The sequence below is a fragment of the Neoarius graeffei genome, chromosome 14 (genome assembly GCF_027579695.1).
Source record: "Neoarius graeffei isolate fNeoGra1 chromosome 14, fNeoGra1.pri, whole genome shotgun sequence".
Lineage (NCBI taxonomy): Eukaryota > Metazoa > Chordata > Actinopteri > Siluriformes > Ariidae > Neoarius > Neoarius graeffei.
The window spans coordinates 54,588,781-54,615,164 of record NC_083582.1 but is presented as its reverse complement, the minus strand read 5'-3'; the positions used below and the strand labels follow the sequence as shown (position 1 = coordinate 54,615,164).

Sequence of the window (26,384 nt, the reverse complement as noted above, 5' to 3'; positions counted from 1 at the left end):
GCGGAGGAAACCCACTCGGACATGGGGAGAACGTGCAAACTCCACACAGAAAGACCCTCGCCGGCCGCTAGGCTCGAACTCCGGACCTTCTTGCTGCAAGGAGACAGTGCTAACCACTACACCACCGTGCTGCCTATAGGGTTTCCATGATTTGCAAATTATCGCATTCTGTTTATTTCCATTTTACACAGCATCCCAACTTTTTTGGAATTGGGTTTGTTTTAAAAAAAAAAAAAAAGGAACACAGTCACTCAAAATACTCTTAGAAAAATGCACAATCATCATGAGACTGCAAAATGATCTGACCTTTGTGCCAGTTTGGAAAAGTTTTGTTTCTTAGAAGGGCCAAATCCAATATTAAAAGCTTAAACAAATAATACATGTACAGTAGATATGTCAGTAACACATATTTGATGTGAACTTTAACTGAACCTGTGTATCTGCATGACTTTATGCACTGTCCTGATTGGCTGATTGGATAAATGCATACAGTAAATGAGCGGGTGTACATGTGTAAAGTTGAGAGTGGGTGTGTGGGTGCGTGCGCGCATGTGTTTCACAATATAATGTTATCTAGCATTTATGAGTAATCGTCAGGAAACGTAGTCAATAAAACTCACACTCCACCCTAATGCAACTGTGTCCCTAGAGATACAGTATTAGTGTTTATGAGCAGAGTAAACATTAAACAAATGGCCACAGCTTCTCGTTTACTAGTAGAGAGAAGACATTCGAGCTGAGTTCTCACAATGTGTCACATCCACAAAGATCTGGGGGGGGGTGCATTTTTATAGAATTATTGCTTTCCTGTATCACTACCTCCAGCATGTAGGACTGCTATCATTATGGATGGCACCCAGGATGTCTCACTGTTGGTGGCACTGAATTCAGCCTGAAGGTCATTGTAGAAGATACCCATGCAGGACGGGAAGGCCAGGGTCAGGGCTAGGACTAAGACGGTGGCCATCAGCACCACCCAGCCCCATCCTCCATCAGGAGCTTCAAGGTGTGCTGAATGTGCCTGAGCCAGTGGGGTCACCGTGCCTTCCATATCTGCTTCCTCAGGCTCTAGATCACATGACTTTTCTGGCTGATGTAGTTGAGTACCCATTTCTGCAAGCTGAGTCTAATCATGTACTGCAGCCGTTCAGTGTATGTGGGCCAGAAATCTTTGATGAAGTCTCAGTAGTGATTTAGATGCACAGTTACACAGTTTCCCACGTGACATATCACCTTTGATCCTCACAAGATCCCCAAGGGTCTCTGTTGGGAAAAAGAAGATAGGATTTTTTTTTTTTGTCTTTTTTCACAGACAGCAAAAACAAAATTTAACATTTGCATCATTGCAAATACAAAAGTCTTGTATCAATAAGCAGTAGCTCTCTGTTCTTTTACAGTATGAACATTCACAAAACAGACATAGAAAAACTTACATCAACAAACAAACAAATTATAAAAAAAAAAAAAAAAAAAAAAACCACGAACAAAACAAAACAAGTGCCTACAAACGTAAATAACAATTAACATTGACCTCTACTCATACAGAACAGGATACATATATACAATTACACAGTCATGTTCTCTATATAGCTCAAAAAAGGCCCCCAGATCTGGCTAAATAGTTCTTCTTTGCCCCTGACATTGAAAGTAACACGCTCATATAAGGCGATTTTTGTCAGTAGCTCAGTCCATTCCTTAAATGAGCAAGATGTGGATGATTTCCAGTGTCTTAGAATAATACGGCATCCTGATACAGTTGCCAAGCGTACCCACAACTTGTATCTTTTGGTTATATTTATGTTTTCTGGTAGCAAACCAAAAATACATAAATCCGGTGACATAGTAAGATCACATTGAAGAATAGAACTTAAAAGATTCACAATCCCATTCCAGAGATCAATATTCTTTTCACATTCATACAGCATATGAATCAAAGTCCCAGTATCTTTCTGGCATTTCCAACATGTATCATTATCCATTAGTTTCAGTTTGGCTAGTTTACTCGGGGTCCAATATTTTCTGTGGAGCAATTTGTACTGAATGAGCTGAGATTGTGTTTCCTGTGAGCAAGTATACCAAGACTCAACCAACCATTTCCATGTATCTTCTAAAATTGGAATGCCTAAATCTCTTTCCCAACACAACCTCAATCCCTCTAATTTGGGGGTTCGTGCCTCTCTGATAAGATGGTAGAAAGTAGATGCTTTTTTAAAACCAGGTTTCATTAATACCTCCTGAAAGCCAGATGGCGGGTCTGGGGCAGATTTCAATTTAGCTCTAATACAATGTGAAAGTTGTAAATACTTCCAATATTCTTTTTGATCCAGGTTAAATTCTTGTTTGATTTCAATAAATGATTTAATACCCTTGTCAGTAAAAATGTCCCCCAATAGATTTATACCAGACTTGGACCACGTTTCCCACATAAATGTTTTTTTATCAATTAGCAATTTTTTATTGAACCAAATTGACGCTTTGGATGAAAGAAAAGGACAAATATTAATAAGTTGGTAAGCCCTTGACCATGTTTCTTGTGCAAAAGCTAAAACGGGGTCATCAAAGGGTGTTCGCCTACCATTCTGGGTGAGAAAGGCCTCTAATGTAGTCGGGGCCACAAGCCCTTCCTCCATGTTTACCCATGAAGGCCTCTGATTTGGAAATGTATAGAGCTTATACATCTTCGCTAATTGAGAGAGAGAGAATGCATAGTGGTACCAGTCCATCTTAGACAGGGCCAAACCGCCCCTTATTTTGGCAGCATACAGTTTAGACCTGCTAAACGCCGGTTTTTTGCCTACCCATACAAAGTCTTCCACAATATTGTTGTAAAGTTTAAACAGGCCTTGTGGAAAGGTCAAAGGTAGCATATACATAATATACTGAATCTTGGGGGAAATAATCATCTTAACTAAGTTAATTCTGCCTAATAAAGAAAGATTAATTTTTGACCAATTCTGCAGAAGAGCTTTAATATTTTGTATAACAGGATTGATATTTACCTGCATTATTTTATCTAAGCCAGGGGTTAATTTAATCCCCAGGTAGGTCATACCCATAGGCATCCATTTAAATTGCCATGGGCCCCTAATGGCAGGGGGACACATTTTGGAAAGAGGCATAGCCTCTGACTTTGTCCAATTAATGGTATAACCAGATATCTCAGAAAATGAGTCAATTATTGAGGACATAGCCTGTACCGCCACGTCAGGATTACTTGAGATCAAAAGAATGTCATCAGCGTACAAAAAGAGTTTTTGTTCTTCTCGCCCCATATTTACGCCTTGGATATGTTTGCAATCACGTAATGCGATTGCAAGGGGTTCAAGAAACAAAGCAAAAATCAGTGGCGATAAAGGTGAGCCTTGTCTAGTACCTCGACTGAGATTAAAGGATGGTGACATTATCCCGTTCGTAAGAACCGTAGCCATAGGATCAGTGTATACTAACTCCAACCACTGCATAAAAGACTGTCCAAACCCAAATTTTCTTAAAGTGTAAAATAGAAAGGCATATTCTACTTTATCGAATGCCTTCTGGGCATCTAGGGAGAAAGCAACAACAGGATCTGGGTCATTCCTGCATTTCCAAATTATGTGTAATATCCTCCGCAGGTTATCAGCTGAACATCTATGTTTAACGAAACCTACTTGATCCACATGTACCAAATTAGGAAGCACTTTCTCAAGCCTAATTGCAAGGACCTTAGAAATAATTTTTTCATCCACATTAATTAATGAAATTGGACGATAGTTACCACAATATTGAGGGTCTTTCCCTTTCTTGTGTAATAGTGTAATAACTGCTGATCTCATGCTAGGTGGTAGTCTACCCCTCTCCAAAGCGTCTGTATATACTGCTAGTAACCTAGGAGCCAGTTCTTCTACAAAAATCCTATAGAAATCTGATGGAAATCCATCATTACCAGGTGACTTGCCTAACCTGAGACTTTTGATAGCCTTTTTTATTTCAGTTATGGAAATCTCTTCTTCTAGATCCGCTTTCTGCTCGCTCGTCAAAGTAGGTGTTTTAATTAAAGAAAAGAATTCTGATAATCTTGGTTCTTCTATATGTCCATTAGAGGTATATAAGTCTCTATAAAACTTAGTAAACACCTCATTAATCTCCCTCTTATCAGTGGTCAATGTATTATTATCCTCATTGAAAATTGAAGGAATTAAGTTTAGACTGTATTTGACGTACTCTATGTGCAAGTAATTTGCCAGTTTTCTCACCCTGTTCAAAATATTTCTGATTCAAACAGAACATGGCGTGTTCAACTTTCTTCTGTAATATACTATTTAGATCAAATTTCAGTTTAATTAATTTATTCCATATTTCCTCACTTGGGTGTGACATGTGTTGTTTTTCAAGAGCCTTAATGTCCTTTTCCAACCTCAGTATTTCCTCCCTCTGAGCCTTTTTCATCAAAGAGCCATATTGAATAAGACAGCCTCTTATATAGGCTTTAAAAGCATCCCAGGTGAGACCAACGTCCTCAATAGAGCCTTCATTGCATTCCCAAAATTCTTTAATTTTCAACCTTATATATTCACAATAGCGCTTATTATGTAAAAGTGAACTATTAAGGCGCCACCTAGGTGAGGGTGGAACTTTTCCCCTACTAGACAAGAGAAGTTCAACTGGGGCATGGTCAGTTACAACAATGTTACCAATAGATGACCCAATAGTCTGGCCCACCAAGGAGCGAGATATAAGGAAATAATCTATCCTAGAATATGTGGAATGTGGATGGGAGAAAAATGTGTAGTCTCGTTCTTGTGGATGAAGCACTCTCCATATATCCACTAAGGCCACCTCATCTGACACCACATCCAAAGCAGCACACGTGGGATCATGTACTGGTCTGGGTCTTGAAGACTTGTCTAGAAATACATCCCTGACCTGGTTGAAGTCCCCTCCAATAATAATATCTGTATTCCCAATATTACGTATTGAATTACAAATTTTGTGAAAGAAGTCAGGTTGAGGAGAGTTAGGGGCATAAATATTCACCACAGTCATCTTCTGACCTTCTAACGCAGCATCCAAAATCACCCATCTACCATCTTTATCAGCATAATGTTTGAAAACCTGGAAGTCTAAATTTTTTTTAACCAGTATAACCACCCCTCTTTTCCTACTGTTGAATGTACTGAAATACACCTGGCCCACCCAGTCTCTTTTAAGTTTTAAAGATTCCTCCTCATCAAGATGTGTCTCCTGAATGAGAGCAATATCTGTCTTTTTCTGCTTTAAATAAGTCAAAATTTTCTTCCTTTTAACTACATTATGACATCCCGCTATGTTCCATGAAACTATTTTACATATTGTCATAAAGCCATATAGCCCATATTATACTAGCACAGACCCTTATAATTACCTTCTGTTTAACCCATAGTAAAGCAGTACACCATTTTTGATATAACCCAGAGGTCAATATAAATTCAACAATGAAAAATAGTAGGCACATCAAAAGAAAAACAAAAAACACAAAAGACAAACACCGTTGGGTAGAACTAAACCCAACATAACACACGCGTAGCAGGTCCGTAGCACTCATTGGTCCCATTTGGCCACCCTCTCACTCGTTCCTCCCCACCCCCTCTATTAGACTATATCAAAATGAAAACGCCGTAAAGTTATAGTTCAGCTTACAGCTCTGATTAAAAAAAAAAAAAAAAAAAAAAACCCTTGAAATGCTCCTCAAACATTTCCAAGCCCATATGCTTTACATTTCCCTCTCATAAGAATAAGTAGGCTACATTTATCCCATTAATATGCCAGTAGGCTATGTGAATCATGTTACCTGTCATTATAAGTGATTAAATTAGACTGTATTAAACAGTTTACTCATTTTCTGAAGGCTGGTCGCTGTCATCCACATCTTCGATTGTCCAAAGCCCACTGATGAATCTTTTTGCCTCTGCTGGACTGGAGAACTCGTGTTGTTTGTTGTTCACGGAGAATGTCATGACGGCTGGAAAGCGCAGCGTGTAGAGAATCTTGCGCTGCTTCAGCAAGGCACGCACCCCATCAAACTTCTTGCGTTTCTCCAGGATCTCTGGTGCATAATCCTGAAACAGGCGCACTCTCATGTCTCTCCAGATAATCTTCTTCTTTCTAGCTGCCGTCATCACGCGCATTTTGGCTTTATCCCTTAAAAAGCGGACGATGATATGTCTAGGTCTCGGGTGTTCCTCATCGGACTTATGCCCCACGCGATGAATTCTATCAATTTCAAACAAAGCATCTTCTGCTTCAATTTGCAAGGCCTCAGACAGCAGAGTTTTAACACAGTTCTCTAGGTCAGAGCCCTCTGTCCCCTCTTTGACACCAGAGATTCTAATGTTTGGGCGTCGGGAGAAGCCCTCCAGAACCGTCAGTTTTTCTTGCAGGCGGCGATTCTGTTTCTCCAACTCTCTCCTAGTTGTATTCGCTTTAGCCTCCTCGTCCTCCAGGCAGGAAATTCTCGTTTCGGCTTCATCCATCCTACCGCCAAGAGTTGCCACAGTTTCATTAAGACTCCCAATACCACCCTTCACAGCAGTCATGTCGTTAGCTAACTGCTCCAGAATCGCTCTTATGGCAGTCAGTTCACCAGCAACATTGCCTTTCGTAGGATTTTTCGATTCAACAGGTGGTTCCGCCATCTTAGAGGTTTTAACCGGCGAACTTTGTGAAGGTTTCCCTCGAGAAGCAGTAGGCTGATTCCGTGTAAAATAGTGACTTCTATTACTCATCACACTGTAGTAAAGCTTATTAATTCAATATATTGTAAAACTATCGACGTCATATGAATATTATCGAGGGTTTGAGGAAATCCGAGCTCCGCTCCGGTTTAGGCAGCCATCCTGGGCGGGTGTACCACATGACTCCGATATGATTTTTTTTTTAAACTTGTACTGTGTAATGTTGCACACAAAGTTTGAGAGGTGTGCAAACTGCAGCATAGAAGTTTAACAATTTTAGCATAATACAGTAGAGCAGTGGCTACAATTATTGACACCTTAATCTTTTGGCCATTACAAAAGTAGAAAAGACTTTCAATACGTAAATTGTGAATGAATAATTACTCAAACTTCCACTGGAAAAAAAACGAGTTGATTCCCGACTTAGCGAATCGGATCACGTGACACTGTTCCACAATTATTGACACCTTTGTCCACAGTTAACACCGTTCCACAATTATCGACATCCAGATGATTGTCATGCTCCACCCCAGACATCCACTCTGGAGATTACAGATCTCTCACGCCAGCGCCGATCCGGATCTGGGGCAGGAATTCCTTCTCCCCTGAACTCACTTCCTGGTTTTCACTGCTGCTTATAGAGATCTTGCAGTCACGTGACCAGAATGTAAACAGCCGCCATCTTGTCGGTAAAAAACACAGCTGAATATTGCTGCACTCGTGTACAAAATGGATCAATTTCAACCGACGGACTACACGGCTCATTTTTCTAATGAACAGATAATTAGATATATGTCTAAAATAAACAACCTACAGATTAGTGACCCTTATCGCTTACCGGACGTAGTTTTCACGACCGTGTCAGTGGATATTGAACTGCCAGAGGTGGAATACCCAGATGTGTATAATTACCTCATTAATTTTCCCTTGCTGTTCAGTGGTGAAGCACTGCGTGCTTATAAATCTCTGGACAGTTATCTTTACAGAAATTCAGGATTTGTCAGCTGCCCTCAGATGTGGCATCTTGTAAACAAGAAAATAACAATCCTCATTGGACGGGTAAGTCACTTAAGTATTACTAGGACTGATACTAGATATATCAGTAGTATCTAGTATAGCACTGACCAGCCGATTATAGAATAGAATAAGGTAATTCCAGCTGTAATTCCAAATCGTCCATCTTGTTTACCATGAATCTGGCGTTGGAGAGGTAGAGGCTTGGCAGTGGAGATTTGAGTGGTTGTTTTCTGAGCTTAGTCAACAGGGCGGCTCTGCCTGCAGCCTTGCTTTTGCTTCCGCTCCCGATGCCGCCTCCTTCGCCTGCCAGACCCGATAACAATCCACGGAGACCCCGCTGGTCTCGCTATCTCGTCCAGAATGTTGTGCATGCGATGGAAATCGCTACAAACCGTCATTTTCTGCTGGAAACCAATGTCCAGCAAGTCCATACGGTTGTAGTGGATATTGAAGTCTGGTACAGATGAACAACACGCAAAAATACACACAAAAAACGTGCACAGGTAGGGAGAGCTTGTAGCCGCTGTAGTAGAATTGTATATAGTAGGGTTTTCCAGAAGAAAAGGTAGAAGTAGAAGTAGAACCAGAAGTAGAAGGCGGAAATATGGCGTTTGACCGACAAGATGGCGTCTGTTACAATCTGGATCGGCTGTGACGTCACATGCAAGATCGCTATTTAAGGGCAATTCTCAGACTCTTGTTTTTGCCAGAACTTCTGTTTGCTTTTCCAGCTGTTTCTGTGCCTCCCTTACTCCTCATGGTTTTTCTCTCTAGTGATTTTCTCTTGTCCATCGTTTTTGCACTAGCGTTTTTCTGGTTCTTGGTTTTTTGCACTAAGGGTTATTTCTGGTTCATGGTTTCTTGCACTAAGGGTCTTTTCTTGTTTAGGTTTTTTTGCACTAGCATTTTTGTCTTTGCCTGTCTCGTGTTTTTGTTAAGTTATTTGTTCTCATTTTGCCCGGACCATTTTTGCTATTTGTTTTTCGTCCTGTTTGTTTATCTTTTGCCACACCCTTTCTTCCCTATATTAATTATTTATTGGATGTTTTTGGATCCTAACTTCACCATACCTCCACCAGCCCTAACAGTACGTTCTGGCCAACATGGATCCAGCGGGACTCGCCCATCTGAGAATGGCCATCCAGCAGCAAGGGACTCTCCTCAGGACCCACCAACAAGACCTACAACAAATTACCCAGAACCTCGCCACCCTGTCCAACGCACTCAACCTTCTCGCCTCGCAGATGCAGCGCTGTCAAGCCGTGCCTACCCCTGCTTAGCCGTCTCCTACTTCAGCTCCTGCCACCGCCTTTCTCCACGAACCAAGACTTCCAGCACCTCAGCCCTACAATGGAGAACCAGGTAGTTGCAGATCATTTTTGCCTCAGGGTTCGTTGATTCTAGAACTGCAACCTCTGGACTTCCCCACAGAACGCTCCTGGGTAGTATATACAATAACGCTCCTCACCAGCAAGGCCAGAGAGTGGGGAACTGTGGTCTGGGATGCCAATGCACCCTTTTGTTAGTCTGGTTAACACCAGACCATATCACAAGTGAAATATGGTCTGGAATCCACCTACTGAATTTCTCGTAGGGGAGGTGTGGTTTACGATTGTCAATGGCCGTTTATTGGATGTTGCGAATGTATCATTTGGCGTATACATAGCCCATGGCCAATCATGGCAGTTGTACCCGGTGACGTAGTTAGAGCAACGAAGATGAAGAAGAGAAGGAAAGAGAAAGAAGGCAAGAGAAAGAGAAGGCAAAACAAAAATAGGAAAACAATGGCACCGAACAATTACTGCCGTTTGTGCAAGACAAATGAGAGAAGCTGGACCCTCTGTATTTGGACATTCAACAGACATGTTTGAAACTACAAGCTTCCGTTTGTCGAGTAGTACGCGTCACCGTCTTTCCACCCCTCCCCACTCTCTGATTGGCTCCCTAACTCAGGCGAGCCTTTAGACCATAGTTTCCATGCTGTCTTTTCAGATCGGAACGATTGTGCAAAGCAGCATGGGATTTCCCAGGCTACCCTTTTGTTCCAGTTTCAAGGATTTCTCTGAGGAGATGAGGCGAACTTTCGACTGCTCTCTGTCCAGCCGGGAGGCGGCCAGAGAGCTCATGGAGCTGCAGCAGGGGTCCTGGTCTACCTCGGATTACGCCATCGAGTTTCGGACGTTGGCGGCTTTGTGCAGTTGGAATGAGAACGCCCGGATCGATGCGTTCCTGCACGGCTTGTCCAATGCCATCAAGGACGAGTTGGTATCGCGGGAACTACCGACAGACCTCTCCAGCCTCATGGGCCTCGCCAACCACATTGACGCTCAGCTCCAGCAACAGAGGAAAGAGAAGAACCGCCCCAGATTCACCTCCTCGCCACCTCCATCGAACCCATGCAGGTAGACCAGGTTCGGGTGTCAGCGGAGGAACGACATCACTGGCGGCGCACGGGGGCCTGCTTCTACTGCAGTCAGCTGGGACACATCTGCCGAACCTGCTCGCTAAAAGGACAAGTCCACCAGTGAATCAAGGGGCCCTGGTGGGCAACGCTCGGAACCAGTCCCCCGCTAATCGTCCGTTACTTCCTGTCTTCATTATCCGTGACAACCAGCATCACCACCTCCAGGCCCTCGTCGACTCAGGGGTGGACAGGAACCTGATCTGCTCCACCACCGCCAAGCATCTGGGAATCCTGCTACTTGCTCTTGATGTCCCTCTCACTGTCCTGACACTCAATGGCACTGGCTTGACCACCATCACCCACCTTACAGCCCCACTCACCCTAAGGATTTCCGGTAACCACTCAGAAACCATCCAGCTTCACGTCCTGAACAACCCCCATGTACCCATTGTCCTAGGATTACCGTGGTTAATGCAGCACAACCCCCACCTTAACTGGGCTGACAACACCATCCTAGGCTGAGTCAGTCCTGCCTAGCTTCCTGTCTGAACTCTGCTCTGCTTCCTGCTAAACCACTGCAGCCTTCAGTCAGCGAGTTCCCTGACCTCTCTCGCATGCCTTTGGAACATCTAGATCTCAAACTTTGTTTTCAGCAAGACCCGAGCAGTGTCCCTCCCTCCTCACAGACCCTATGACTGTGGTATCGACCTCCTACCCGGGACAGCACCACCCAAAGGATGACTGTACTCTCCCATCGAAACACAAGCCATGGAGAAGTACATCTCCGAACCTTTAGCAGCTGGGATCATCCGTCCTTCCTCTTCCGCAGCAGGGGCGGGAGTCTTCTTCATGGGGAAAAAAAAAAAAAGGGACAAGTTGCTCTGCCCCTGCATTGACTATCGGGGTCTTAACGCCATCACGGTCAAGAACTGCTACTCACTACCGCTCATGACCACAGCCTTTGAAACAGAACCTTCTTGCTGTGAGGAGACAGTGCTAACCACTACACCACCATAACTGAAACTCACCTTTGTAGAACTGTTTTTATTGGTAAATCTGAAAAACTGTCAATAATTATGGACTGTCGAGAACTGTAGCCGCTGCTCTAGTTCACTCAGTTCAGTCAATGCTTTCCTGTAAAACTTTAAATGGTGCATTTCTTTACACCAGAGGTTCTCTTTAGTCTCTGTTATCTTGTTAGCAGCCTTTTCAAATGTTATCATTGTTATTACTGTTAATAGTACAATTTACCTTTTTTGTCACTTTTTATTTAATTATTTTAAACTATCAACATAAATCTGAGTGCAAATTAACCTTGCCGAAAAATCCTGCTTGGTCTGACCAGCTCACAGTTTCCAATAAAAGCTGTGGTTTTTTTTAAGAAAACAGTACAACAGTAATTAGAAAATCATTTTATTTTTACATTTTAATAAGTCGGGCGGCACGGTGGTGTAGTGGTTACCACTGTCGCCTCACACCAAGAAGGTCCAGGTTCGAGCCCCATGGCCGGTGAGGGCCTTTTTGTGTGGAGTTTGCATGCTTTCCCCATGTCCGCGTGGGTTTCCTCCGGGTGCTCCGGTTTCCCCCACAGTCCAAAGACATGCAGATTAGGTTAACTGGTGACTCTAAGTTGACTGTAGGTGTGAATGTGAACGGTTGTCTATGCGTCAGCCCTGTGATAACCTGGCAACTTGTCCAGGGTGTACCTCGCCTTTCACCCATAGTCAGCTGAGATAGAACAAGATAAAGCAGCTAGAGATAATGAGATGAGGAATTATAAATAACTTACCAGCTGGTAAAGCAGTTTAACCTGCTCAGCTCAGTGTGGTTAGAGTAGACCTGGGTCAACACAAAAATAGAACAAAATGACTAAACAGTGACCATTAATTATTATACCCAGGCACGCTGTCGGGTCTCTTTCAAGCATATATACTCCACACCTTAAGCAACATGTATATCTTAAACAACTTAAGTAATTCAACACTTTAAATAATAAGCTATGCATTTCATTTCAACACTTTAAATATAAGCTATGCATTTCATTGTTTTTTAATCTTTGTTACCCTGTCACAGGGGTGTCCAAACTGATCCATAAAGGGCCGTGTGGCTGCAGGTTTTCATTCCAGCCATGCAGCAGCACACCTGACTTGGCTCATTCAATCAACTGAACTGTCTTCACACAGTCAAATACTTGCAACCCACCCTTGATTAAAGGGTGGGTGTGTCAGTTGATTGAAGAAGCCAAATCAGGTGTGCTGCTGCATGGCTGGAACGAAAACCTGTTGCCACACAGCCCTTTATGGATCAGTTTGGACACCCCTGCCCTATCATAAGGCACACTGGACATACTATACACTTGAACTTTACATATAACATTACTGTAGGTAGGCGGCATGGTGGTGTAGTGGTTAGCGCTGTCGCCTCACAGCAAGAAGGTCCGGGTTCGAGCCCCGTGGCCGGCGAGGGCCTTTCTGTGCGGAGTTTGCATGTTCTCCCCGTGTCCGCGTGGGTTTCCTCCGGGTGCTCCGGTTTCCCCCACAGTCCAAAGACATGCAGGTTAGGTTAACTGGTGACTCTAAATTGACCGTAGGTGTGAATGTGAACGGTTGTCTATGCGTCAGCCCTGTGAGAACCTGGCAACCTGTCCAGGGTGTACCTCGCCTTTCACCCATAGTCAGCTGAGATAGAACAAGATAAAGCAGCTAGAGATAATGAGATGAGGAATTATAAATAACTTACCAGCTGGTAAAGCAGTTTAACCTGCTCAGCTCAGTGTGGTTAGAGTAGACCTAACTTGATTTTTTCAGTAAGAAAGAAAAAACTAAAAAAAAAAAAAAAAAAGTTAATATATGAACTCAAATTGCTTTAAAATATAAATTAATTTAGCAAGGAAAAGGTTTAGGAATTTAAAAAAAGTGGATAAAATAAAATGGGTCTGTTTTTAGAGACTGAGAGGAACTTCCTGGCTGGAAATAGGCTTTAAAAAAAAAAGTTTAAAATTCAAGTTTTATTGAAATATAAAAGGTGCAAGTATTTTTGTTAAATACAGGTTTGTTTGTTTTTTAAAGAGAACTTCTAACTGGTTGCACTACTAACTACAGTAGCTAGCCATCTTCTTGCCAGTGTGTTTACTGCTACATGCTGATTTAGCATTCACAGCTGACTCTTTCTCCTACTGCTCTCAGGCTGTAGCCTGTATTTCACTCCGAGGAAGAGAAGAAAAGAAAAGTCCACAGGAGTGACAGTGAACGTCTGTGTGTACCCAGTGGATATACAGTTACTTCTGGGTATGAGAGAATGACAAGAACCCTGGGGCATTTTAGCAGACCAGAAGGGTTTGTGCTCAGACCCAGCGGTGTGCTGCTGCCAGGATGTCTGTAATGTCGCTGCTAATGATAGATCATAGATCACTTCTACTTCTCCATTCCCTCAGTTTGTATCCACTGAAGCAGTACAAATCAGTTCCCTTACCTTCAGGAAATGATGAAAACCTTTTCATATCTGCTCATTTTCCTGTTTCTGGATCCTCGGGTCAGCTATGTGTATCGTCTTGAGCTAGCCGGTTATAAAGGGACCACTAATATTTTCAGATCAGATCCCATCTGGTCCCTGCAACATCCTCGACCAAACCCGTAATCATGACTTTAAATGAAACTGGTTGATGATTAACAGGCTGATGATTAACAGGCTGCTTGAGTCTCCCAGGCGCGGCCCCTTTAAATAATCCTCCCTGTTGTAATGTGAGCTGAAGGTCGGGTGCTGTGTTTCCTGGAGAACTGAGGAAACACACAGCTTCACTCCACTCTAGTGTTTATTCAGTCTCACACTAGCCGGGGGAGAAATAATATTACTGGTTTCTTTTGTGACCTGGAGGTATCTTTGATTTGATCTGGCAATAATACAGGACATAAAAATGATACAGTGCTGAGCGTGAATGAGTCCACCCCCTTTGAAAAGTAACATTTTAAGCAATATCTCAGTGAACACAAACAACTTCCAAAATGTTGACAAGACAAAAGTTTAACTTGTAACATATGTGCAAGACTCGGCTTGTATATAAAACGAGGACGACTCCGGTGCTTCGTCGATTCGGGTTTATTCGTAGGACAAGACAATACACACAGCTGACCGTGACTTGTAACTGACTTCACCTCCTCCGTGCTTACAGGCACACGCATGCATTTGATTCATAACATCAACATTCTATATAGGCGCATGCGCACAATGCATACATGTATATGACATCTTCCCCTTTTATGCAGTACAGCTATGGAACCAACTGCCAGAGGACATTAAAAATGCTCCTGCTGTTGGCAGTTTTAAATCTAGTCAGTGGCGGTTCTAGACCAAAATTACTAGGGGGGCCGAGGTGGGGCCAGTGTTTTTTCAGGGGGGCACATAAGGAAAAAACATGGCAATATTTAAGCGTTCAAAATGTTTTGTTTAGTTTATTTAAAACCAAAACAAAATACATTGAGCATAAATACAATGAGATAAACATTGTCTAAATAGCCTAAACATAAATTGTGCTCAATAAATCTTAAAACCATGTTTCTCTTTTTTGTAAAATAAGATTTCTATTTTTGCATACAATGCCTTTTATCTGTCCAATGACACTTTTTAAATTCACAGCATGAATGAATTTTCTTTTTCACAGCATGAGACTTGAATGTACAATCACTATCTTTATCTAAATCACACTGTCATCATCTCACTCTTTCTTTATGTACAGCAGGGGGGAAAAATAGAAAGAAAAAATAAATTCACATACAGTGGTCTCAGAATCACCCTATAGCATTCACAGCAGGCTGAAACACTACAACAACAAGATTCTGCGATTGTGACTCCTTGAGAAACGGTCTACAAATAGTGTTGCCACCTGTCCCGGTTTTTCCTGATTGTCCCGGATTTTCATGGCCTGTCCCGGAAAAAAAAAAATCCGGGACACTGAATGTCCCGGTTTTTTGTACATAATGGGCAAAATGTGTATTTCAACTTGCGAGCCAGCTGAGAACCAGTTTGCTTTTCCAAGCTCGCCGTGCTAAGCAGAGCCACGTCATTACGTCGCTGAATACGTCATTACGTCGCTGTATACGTCACTTACGTCGCTGTATACGTCAGTTACGGCGCTACGTTTGCATAAACCTTGGCGCGAATATCAAAGCAAAAACAACACGGAAGAAGCAGCAGCAGCAGCAGCAACAATAATAATAATAATAATAATAATGGATGACTTCGCGTTTGTAGAGCTGCTGATTCTCATCGCCTAAAAATGGCGATCTTTCGCGGTCTTTTTTATTGTTGTTGGTCTTAACAACTCCGCCCCCCCCGCTGACGTAAGCGGTTCTTTCCTCTGGCCCAGCAGAGAGTTGGTGCTAGCCTGGAACCGGTTTTTCTGGCCCCAGAGCCAGTTCTTTGTCAGTGGAAACAGAAAACCCGGTTCCAAACTAAGCACTGGCCCTGAACCAGCCCTGGAACTGCTTTGGTGGAAAAGGGGCAATGGAGGATGCTTGGACTGATAAAAGAAACAGACTCTCTGTTGCAATGGTGAAGGCTGAGCTTCAAGTCAGGCTAAACTTTCAGTTGTCCTGTACTGAGTTCAAGACATTCATTGAAAATCAGCCAGGACTCAGCAGCAGCAAAGAAAAACACCAAATATAAATGGAAGATTAGGTAAGGTTTTGGTGAATTAAATGAAATAGTGTAGTGTAGTACATACTCCTGTATGTGCCCAGTTATATCAGTTACATGTCCTCCTATGTATTTGTTTAGCCAAGAGCAGCAGAGGCACAGGCAAGCACAAGCAAAGCACACCCCACACTCTAAGCAATCAGGTAAGCTGTTTGACACTACACCTTACATTGTTACATTCAGGTATTCTTAGATACAATGAAAAATTAGATTATTTATTTTTATTCCACATAAGCAAACAAACAGAATTTAATTACAGTATGTATTCAAATCAAGTTTATTTGTACAGCGCTTTTAACAATAAACATTGTCGCAAAGCAGCTTTACAGAATTTGAACGACTTAAAACATGAGCTAATTTTATCCCTAATCTATCCCCAATGAGCAAGCCTGTGGCAATGGTGGCAAGGAAAAACTCCCTCAGACGACATGAGGAAGAAACCTCGAGAGGAACCAGACTCAAAAGGGAACCCATCCTCATTTGGGCAACAACAGACAGCCTGACTATAATATTAACAGTTTTAACAGGTATAACCCTCAACTGTCCTCATGGGGCCGTCCTTCACAGGAGTGGAGCGATAAAACTCCGACCAGACACAGGGCACCAGGATGGATCAAGCAGGTCCGAGGGGCAGAAGAGGCCAGCATCTCAATCCCAGGATCAACATGTAACTCAGAGGGACAGATGGGGGGGGAAGAGAGAGAGAAAGAAAACACGTTGTTAGGTATGCCCTAAAAGTGACAAGTATTAAATCTGTGTGGTAGGCTCGCAGAGACGAGAGTCTTTACATCAGGCATAACACACAATGGCATGTTAATATGGTAAAATATATCATGACCTGGGGGCGGCACGGTGGTGTAGTGGTTAGCGCTGTCGCCTCACAGCAAGAAGGTCCTTGGTTCGAGCCCCGGGGCCGGCGAGGGCCTTTCTGTGCGGAGTTTGCATGTTCTCCCCGTGTCCGCGTGGGTTTCCTCCGGGTGCTCCGGTTTCCCCCACAGTCCAAAGACATGCAGGTTAGGTTAACTGGTGACTCTAAATTGACCGTAGGTGTGAATGTGAGTGTGAATGGTTGTCTGTGTCTATGTGTCAGCCCTGTGGTGACCTGGCGACTTGTCCAGGGTGTACCCCGCCTTTTGCCCGTAGTCAGCTGGGATAGGCTCCAGCTTGCCTGCGACCCTGTAGAAGGATAAAGCGGCTAGAGATAATGAATGAATGAATGAATGATATCATGACCTGCTCTGGCTGGATGCTTGATTGGGTGATGGGAGCACACTCCTCAGCAATGATGAGGACTTTTACCTGTGCCCACTACTGCCCCCAGGTGTCCACAACCAAAAACTGTTGGAAATAAACCAAAATAATGAAGACCTGCTATATTATGTAAAGCAATTAACTAAACAAATAACTAGCAAAAGCGTCATTTTTACTAATTAGAGCAATACAATTTCAGCATAGAAGGGCGATTTTTGTCTTGGGTTAGATGTGCGAAGGGCGCCGTTGCTTACAAGCAAAAAGGTCGATTGGATGGTCGAAATGTCCAGGATTTTTGTCAGACACAGGTGGCAACCCTATCTACAAATGCATCAAGGTTCAAAGCCTTGGACCTTCTGGATTCAATGCTGAGCGCACCAAGATTGCTTAGACGCTCCTCACTAATGGTGGATCGGAGGTACCGTAGGTCTTCACCAGTTTCAAAGTGGAGAAACTCCGCTCACAAGAGGCAGATCTCACTGGGAGTGCCACAGCTATTTTGCATAGTCTAAAGAGCTCAAAAAATACTTCTTTATATGGCTCAGTGAAACGTGTCAGCGCTACTGTATCTGATGGCTTTTCAATCAAAAACCTTCGGACGTGACAGCTGTTATCACTCACGTCCAAAGTTTACAATTCGCGCTGCTGCTGGTCTTTCTGCTGCAGGTAACAGTGTGCGTGTAGCGCTTTAAGGAGTCCGTGTAGAACACTCCGTCATGTCAGTTCCGATCTTCGAGCCAGCGCACGTCAAAATTAATAAATCTTATTATCTGTTCAGCACAGGGGCCACAACAGGGGCCAGGAGCAATTTTACAGGGGCACTGGCCCCCTCTGGCCCCCGTTTAAAACCGCCTATGATCTAGGTTAAAGACCAAGCTGTTTTCAGATGCTTTCTGTTAAATAATTAATAGTCTTCTTTTTTTATAATCTTTACTTTCTCTGCATGTTTTAAATTTACTTTAATTTTAACTTTATTCTATTTTATTCTTTATTCTATTCTGCTGGTTTCTTTTTTTTTCTCCTCCTATTTCTACTTCATTTTATTATTTTATTTCTACTATTGTCTAATTCTTATTATTTTCTTTTAATTCTTTTAATTAATTGTTTTAGAATAAAAATAAAATTATTTTATGTAATTTTATTTCTCTGTTGTTTACTGTTTTTGTTTTTACTTCTGTAAAGCACATTGAACTGCCATTGTGTATGAAATGTGCTATATAAATAAACTTGCCTTGCCTTGCCTTTTGAGACGAAGGCACAATCCAATATGTTAATACTGCAATGGCTGGGTCAACACAAAAATAGAACAAAATGACTAAACAGTGACCATTAATTATTATACCCAGGCACGCTGTCGGGTCTCTTTCAAGCATATATACTTCACACCTTAAGCAACATGTATATCTTAAACAACTTAAGTAATTCAACACTTTAAATAATAAGCTATGCATTTCATTTCAACACTTTAAATATAAGCTATGCATTTCATTTCAACACTTTAAATATAAGCTATGCATTTCATTGTTTTTTAATCTTTGTTACCCTGTCACAGGGGTGTCCAAACTGATCCATAAAGGGCCGTGTGGCTGCAGGTTTTCATTCCAGCCATGCAGCAGCACGCCTGACTTGGCTCATTCAATCAACTGAACTGTCTTCACACAGTCAAATACTTGCAACCCACCCTTGATTAAAGGGTGGGTGTGTCAGTTGATTGAAGAAGCCAAATCAGGTGTGCTGCTGCATGGCTGGAATGAAAACCTGCAGCCACACGGCCCTTTATGGATCAGTTTGGACACCCCTGCCCTATCATAAGGCACACTGGACATACTATACACTTGAACTTTACATATAACATTACTGTAGGTGGGCGGCATGGTGGTGTAGTGGTTAGCGGTGTCGCCTCACAGCAAGAAGGTCCGGGTTCGAGCCCCGTGGCCGGCGAGGGCCTTTCTGTGCGGAGTTTGTATGTTCTCCCCGTGTCCGCGTGGGTTTCCTCCGGGTGCTCCGGTTTCCCCCACAGTCCAAAGACATGCAAGTTAGGTTAACTGGTGGCTCTAAATTGACCGTAGGTGTGAATGTGAGTGTGAATGGTTGTCTATGTGTCAGCCCTGTGATGACCTGGCGACTTGTCCAGGGTGTACCCCGCCTTTCGCCCGTAGTCAGCTGGGATAGGCTCCAGCTTGCCTGCGACCCTGTAGAAGGATAAAGCGGCTAGAGATAATGAGATGAGATTACTGTAGGTACACACAGAATCCCCTTTTTTTTTGACATTACGACATACAATAGACATCAATCTCTTCTTTCATTTTTTTTGATATCACATATCATACGATCAACAAGTTTGTGTGTGTTTGTGTGTGCATGTTTTTGTGTGTGTGTGAGGTTTTTTTTTTTTTCTTCTTCACATCACACGGGTAACCTAAGGTCATGGGGTGGACTACCCAGTAGCCTGCATAGCTGCCGGAGGTTATTTTGCTCCACGTGGCGAGCTATGGTCGACCTAAAACAAAGTCTTTCAGTCTTGCAGGTGGACGAATGACTCTGCCCTTGGAAGTCACTCGGGTTGGGATGTTTTCTGCAGGAACAGGCTGTTCAGGAACAGTCTCTGTGTGATACGCCTGCGTGCCCTCTGCCTCACCTGGCTGATTGCTCAGCTGCACAGTCTCTCCACTATGCTGCTGAGCGGTGTCGAACGTCGGGCGTAGATGACGTCTGTTGCGGCGTAGGACTCCCCTGTCGGTCTGCACAAGGTAGGACCTAGGCGCAGGGTGGATGCTGTGGACCGTGCCGGTTGTTGTCCAACCAGACTCATTGTCCAGTTTCACCGCCACGCTCGCCCCTGGGGTGAGAGGTGGAAGTGCACGGGCGCCTTGACGCCTGTTGAATGCACGCCTGTAGCCATCCTTGGCTCTGGCGTCGGCTTGCCTGACCGCTTCGAAGTCAGGCCACTTGGGTGAAAGGACTGTGTCGAGAGTGGGCACAGTCATTTTGATCTGGCGGCCCAGCATCAGCTGTGCGGGGCTGGCGCCAGTGGCTTGCAGGGGTGTTGCTCTGTAGCTCATGAGAGCGAGGAACGGGTCAGCCTGCCGCAGAATCCTCTTGGCTGTCTGTACGGCTCTCTCAGCCTCACCATTGGACTGTGGGTGGTGAGGACTGGAAGTGTGGTGTGTAAAGTCGTATGTTTCAGAAAAAGACTTGAATTCTCTACTCACAAACTGTCCTCCGTTGTCTGTGTAGAGCTCATCTGGACACCCCCACCACGCGAAGATGTTCTTCAGACGGGCACAGGTGGTCTGGCTGCTCAGGTCTGGCAGGTGGGCGATCTCCAGGTAACGAGAAAAATAGTTAATGACAATTAAATAGCTCTGTTTGTCGTACTCACAGATATCTGCAGCGATCTTCTGCCACGGCCTGGACGGCAGCTGAGTCGTGATCAGAGGCTCCTTCCTCTGGGTCGGTTTGGTCTGCAGGCATTCTGGGCATTTCATCACGAGGTCCTGGAGCTCTCTCTCCAGACCGGGCCACCACACGCTCATGCGCGCTCGCTCTTTGCACTTGGTGATGCCCTGGTGCCCATCATGCAGACGGTTGAGAATGTCATGTCTCAGGCTGTGCGGGATGACTATGTGCTCACCGTACAGCACCAGTCCTTTTGAGACAGACAGGCTGTTTCCCCACTGGTGGTAGGTCTTGGCTTGGACTGGAACGCTACTCACGTGGGGCTGGCCAGCCTTGAGCCACCAGGCTGCTGACCACCTGAAGTTCGTAGTCCGTGCTCGTCTCCTGCTTGATCCGCTCCAGTTTCGATGGGGATACTGGCCAGGTGGTGTGTGCTGCATCTTCAAAAGCTGTCACATCACAGATTAGTTCTGACACTTCACTTTGTACTGCTGGTAACGGTTGTCTGGAAAGTGTGTCTGCTACAGTCAGTGTTTTACCAGGTACGTATTCTGCTGTGGGGTTGTACTTCATCAGACGCATGAGTAAACGTTGGCATTGCAGAGGAACTGTGTCGAGATCTTTGTTGTTAATCAGTGGAACTAATGGCTTGTGGTCTGTGTGCATTGTGAAACTCTCTAAGCCATACAGATACTGTGAGAACCTCTCGCATGCCCAAACGGCTGCCAGGCACTCTTTCTCTATTTGCGCATAGCGCGTCTCAGAGTCAGTCAGTGTTCGAGAACAGAATGCTGCTGGTCTTAGTCCATCATCATGTCTCTGCAGCAGTACGGCACCTAGCCCATAGCTGCTGGCATCTGCGCTGACTACTGTTGGCTTGCTAATGTCGTAGAATGACAGTGTGGGTGCTGTGCAAACAAGTTGTTTTACCTTGCTGAAGGCCTTGGCTTGGGGTGTGTCCCAGGACCACGTGGCGTCGCTCTTCAGCAGGTTGTTGAGGGGCTTGACTGTCGCTGACAGGCTCGGCAGGTACCTCCCCAGGTAGTGCACCATACCCAGGAACCTCCGCAGCTCGGGCACGTCGCTTGGCGCTGGCATCTCCGTGATGGCACTGACCTTTGATGGATCAGGTCGAATGCCCTCCTGATCGATGCAGTGCCCCAGGTAGGTCAGCCGTCTCTGGCGCAAGCGACACTTGTCCTCGTTGAGCTTCAGGCCTGAGTCTCTCAGGATGCGTAGGGCTGCCTGCAGTCGCTCCTCGTGTTGGCCCTCGTCAGCACCATGGACAAGGATGTCGTCCATGAACACCTCAGCGCCCTCCATGTCGCGGAACAGCACCGACATCTCCCTCTGGAATATCTCGGAGGCGCTGGAGATTCCGAAAGGGAGCCGCTTGAAGAAATATCTTCCCATAGGTGTGATGAATGTAGTGAGCATTGCCGTGTCTCGGTCCAGTGGAATCTGCCAAAACCCACTGGCGGCATCTAGCAGGGAGAACACATGCGAGTCTGCCAGCCTCGGCAGGATGTCGTCTATGGTGGGCAGGACATACCTCTCCCTCTTTATCGCAGTGTTGAGGCGTTTGAGGTCGACACAGATTCTCACCTTGCCGTTCTTCTTCGGAACCGGGACCATGGGAGCACACCACTCCGTCGGCTCCTTGACCTCCTCGATGACGCCACACTGCACCATTGTCTCCAGCTCAGCCTTGACCTTGGGGAACAGAGGAGCAGACACTCGCCTAGCAGTGCTCACACTATAGGGAACAGCATTTTTCTTTCAGATGGATTTTCACTGATTTTACATTCAATAAGCCCAGCTCTGTGTCATACGTGGTCTGCACCTCATTAAGCCTCTTGACCAGCCCCATTGCCACTGCCACATTGCGCCCTAGCAAGTCACTGCCATGTGTTTTTACTACGTGAATGCTGAATTTGTAGAGCTGACCTGAGTACTTCACTGTGGTGTTGAACACTCCAAGGCGATCCAGTCTACCTCCCGGGCTCTGGAGGGACGTGTTGTCGCTGGCTAATGCTGGTGGGTGTTTCAACCTGCGATAAGTGTCTTCGGATATTATGCTGGTGTCGGCCCCTGTGTCGATTTTGAACGTGACTGATGTGTGATTAATTCGCAGCTTTACAGTCCATGGGGTAGTGGAATCGGCAACGGTACAGGCTTTAATTTCACCCAGAAAATGTTCATTGCCCCCGCTTGCCTCGCACTCTGCCCCAATGTTTACTAGCTCGTTTAGCTTGGCTGACCAACATACGGCAGCGAAATGCCCAATTTTGTGGCAATTTCTACATTTGGCGTTTTTGGCTGTACATTGAGACTGTGCAGGATGGTCCTTACCGCATCTGAAGCACTTCTTTCTTTGCCCAGACGGTTGGAAATTTCGGTTGGCTCCAGGCTGCTGTCTTCCCCTCGCGCCGGAGCGGAGATTCGGAGCTCAAGCCTGCCTTCTCGCCACTTTGCTCAGGTAGCTAGCCTCTGAAGAGCTAACTTTAGCCTGCTGGGTAACTTGCCCCTTGATTTGCTCGGACTGCCGCACCATTTCAACCGCCATATCCAGCGTTAGGTCGGCTGTCAGTTGGAGTTTCTCGAATAACTCCTTGTCGAGGATCCCTATTACCAGCTTGTCACGAATGTTTTCTATCTTAACTGGCCCAAACTGGCATGTTTCTGCTAATTCATACAGTGTCCGAATGTATTCCTCTGTGGATTCCCCTTGTCTCTGCCCTCTAAGGTAGAAACGGGCTCGCTCATGAATCACATTGACTTTCGGGACAAAATACGTGTTTAACTTGTCCAAAACCGTGTCATAATCATCCTCATCCTCCTCTTCACCAAAGACGAAGGTGTTAAAAACTTGTTCTGCCTCTCTGCCGAGTGCGTACAACAAAGTGCTCACCTGCACGGCACCGCTTTCATCGTTTAGCTTTGTTGCTAGCCGGTACCTCTGAAACCGTTGTCGCCACTCTGGCCACTGCTCCGGTCGAGTAAAATCCAAACTTTTGGGTGGATGAAACTTGGGGTGTACTCATTTTTGCACCACCCTAATTTGAGTAAAACTGAAAAATATGTAATCTAAGTTTATATTATTAACCTTACTTTTTCCTGTTATAAGTTAAACAGATGTTATATTAAACTTTGTCTTGTCAACATTTTGGAAATTGTGTTCATTGAGATATTGTTTAAAATGTTACTTTTCAAAGGGGGTGTACTCATTTACGCTCAGCACTGTATATGCACAAAATACTGTATATCTTGCTGGGGATAACACAAAAAAATGAAAAACTTATTTCCATTGTGGTCCCCATAATGCAAGATGTGCATGAAAGAGAGATATAAACCTAATACTAATAAAAATATACAAAAATTAATTTTTAAAAAAGCATCACTCAATAGAAGTCATAACATTATACATACAGTGCCCTTCACAATTATTGGCACCCCTCGTTAAGATATGTTCTTAGGCTTCTAATAAATTCTTTTCTTTTTTTTAATAATATAGGACAGCAATGCAAAAAAAGAGAAATCCAACCTTTAATTCAAATGCATTTATTCAGTGGGGAGGGGAGGAGAAAGAAAGCACAACTTTATTCATCACACACTTGTGAAATTTCCTCTCTGCATTTAACCCATCTGAAGCAGTAAACACACACATACCCAGAGCACTGGGCAGCCATGCTAACATGGTTCCACTGCATTCGAACCCAGAACCTTCTTGCTGTGAGGCAACCATGCTAACCACTTACACCACCATGCCTTTTAGAAGCCTACATTAAGAAATAATTCTTTTACATGAAATCATGTGTGCCACAATTACTGGCACCCCTGATGTTAATACTTTGTACAACTGCCTTTTGCCAACAAGACAGCACTTACTATAACATTTCACTAGATGGGAGAATACAGAGAGAGGGATATTTGACCATTCCTCTTTGCACAATCTCTCTAAATCATCCAGAGTCCTGGGTCCTCTCCTATGCATTCTCCTCTTCAGCTCACTCCACAGGTTTTCAATTGGGTTGAGGTCTGGGGACTGAGATGGCCATGGGAGGAGCTTGATTTTGTGTCTGGTGAACCATTTTTGTGTAGATTTGACCACATGTTTAAGGTCATTATCTTGCTGAAAGACCCAGTGACGACCCATCTTCAGCTTTTGGGCAGAGGCCACCAGATTTTGATTTAAAATGTCCTGGTATTTCAAAGAGTTCATGATGCCATGCAGCCTAACAAGGTTCCCGGGGCCTTTGGAAGAGAAACAGGCCCACAGCATCACCGATCCTCCCCCATACTTCACAGTGGGCATGAGGTGCTTTTCTGCATACTCATCTTTTGTGATGTATTAGAGTGTTTGTTGCCAAAAAGCTCTATCTTGGTCTCATCTGACCAAAGCACACGGTCCCAGTTGAAGTCCCAGTACCGCTTAGCGAACTCCAGACGTTTACGTTTATGCTTGTAAGTGAGAGAAGGCTTTTTCCGTGCATGCCTCCCAAACAGCTTGTTGGCATGTAGATGGTGCTTGATGGTTGTTATGGAGACTTTGTGACCCCAAGATGCTACTCTTTGATGCAGTTCTCTAACAGTGAGCTTTGGAGAACTTTTTACTTCTCTTACCATCCTCCTCACTGTGCGTGGTGGCAAGATAAACTTGCATCCTTGTCCAGGCTTGTTTGCCACTGTTCCAGTTGTTTTAAACTTCTTGATGATTCCTCTGACTGTAGATATGGGCAGGTGTAGGCGAGCGGCTATTTTCTTGTAGCCATTGCCTGACTTATGAAGGTTGACACACATCTGCCTTACTTGAATGGTGTGTTCTCTTGTCTTTCCCATGTTGAAGAGTGGATAAGAGAAATAGGCCTCTGTGTCACATCATATTTATACCCCAGGGAAACAGGATGTGATGAATTACTAATTAAAGGTTCCTAGATACTCTGATCAACTTTATAAACTACAGTAGAAATTACAGAAATGCTTCAATTACATTTATTTTCAAGGAATTATGGGTGCCAATAACTGTGGAACAGGTGATTTTATGAAAAATAATTATTTCTTAGTCAGGGATTTTTTAATTTTTTTAAATTCACTTGAGTTAAGGGTTACATTTTTCTACAATTTTCAGTGTGAGATTATGTTTCTGCAATAAAAATTGAATTTATTTTAAGGCTTTTAACACGTCTTAAGCAGGGGTGCCAATAATTGTGGAGGGCGCTGTATAAGATTTAACATTTTTCTTAAAATTGAACAAAGATTGACTAGAATCGACTAAAGTAGAAGGAAGAGTATTCCATAACTGAGCAGTGATACAGAATGGAACCCTGAAGACATGTTTATTGTATAGTTGGCTTTAGTGTTTGTGATCAGTTTCTTTTCTTAAAGCAACGTGTTTCCTCTACAAATAGAAGCTTCTCAAGTCTGCCAAGAAATGTGAAATATATGTTTTAGAATTAAATCTGGTTAAAGCACTTAAATTGGTTATTATTATTAATAACAATAATAAAAATAATTGACTTTTATTATTATTACTACAACTATTATTAATATAATGTCTAAAGACGTTACTTTTTGAAGAGTATTATTAATTATGAACATCTTATGACTTGAATACTAGTCTTCATTCTGGTCAATTTGTTTTCATAATTTTTAATACATATAAACACGAATATACATATACTTTTATAATTTATTTGTTCATATTTTTATTGTTAGAGCACTGAGACTCTGAAATGCTTTGAAATTAATTATCCTCCTCATTATCTGGTAAAAATTAATAATAATAATTATTATTATTATTATTATAGCCTCCCCTCTCTTATTTGTTTATTTTTATTTGTTTTCCCCCAGTGATATTTTGTTTGGATTTGTTTACATACATTTATTGCATTCTGTAGTGTGCTTATGATGTCTTTCATCTATCAGTACGGCAG

The 26,384-nt window shown here is 43.6% G+C and overlaps 1 protein-coding gene across 2 annotated transcripts in view; it reads right to left on the bottom strand.

The window, feature by feature from the left end:
* The window catches only part of slc16a5a (solute carrier family 16 member 5a), a 30,059-nt gene extending 16,188 nt beyond the window's left edge, over positions 1-13,871 (bottom strand). The window contains exons 1-3 of one of the 2 annotated variants that reach the window (XM_060940050.1): positions 13,582-13,871; positions 12,850-12,899; positions 820-1,263 (exon numbers count right to left, since the gene is read on the bottom strand). In XM_060940050.1, the coding sequence (XP_060796033.1) occupies positions 820-1,111 (292 nt within the window). In that variant the 5' untranslated portion in view covers positions 1,112-1,263; positions 12,850-12,899; positions 13,582-13,871. Of the gene's footprint in view, positions 1-819; positions 1,264-11,899; positions 11,952-12,849; positions 12,900-13,581 lie in introns of those variants that run through there. The other variant, XM_060940051.1, reaches the window with a different exon arrangement.
* Between the last annotated feature and the right edge of the window lie 12,513 nt (positions 13,872-26,384).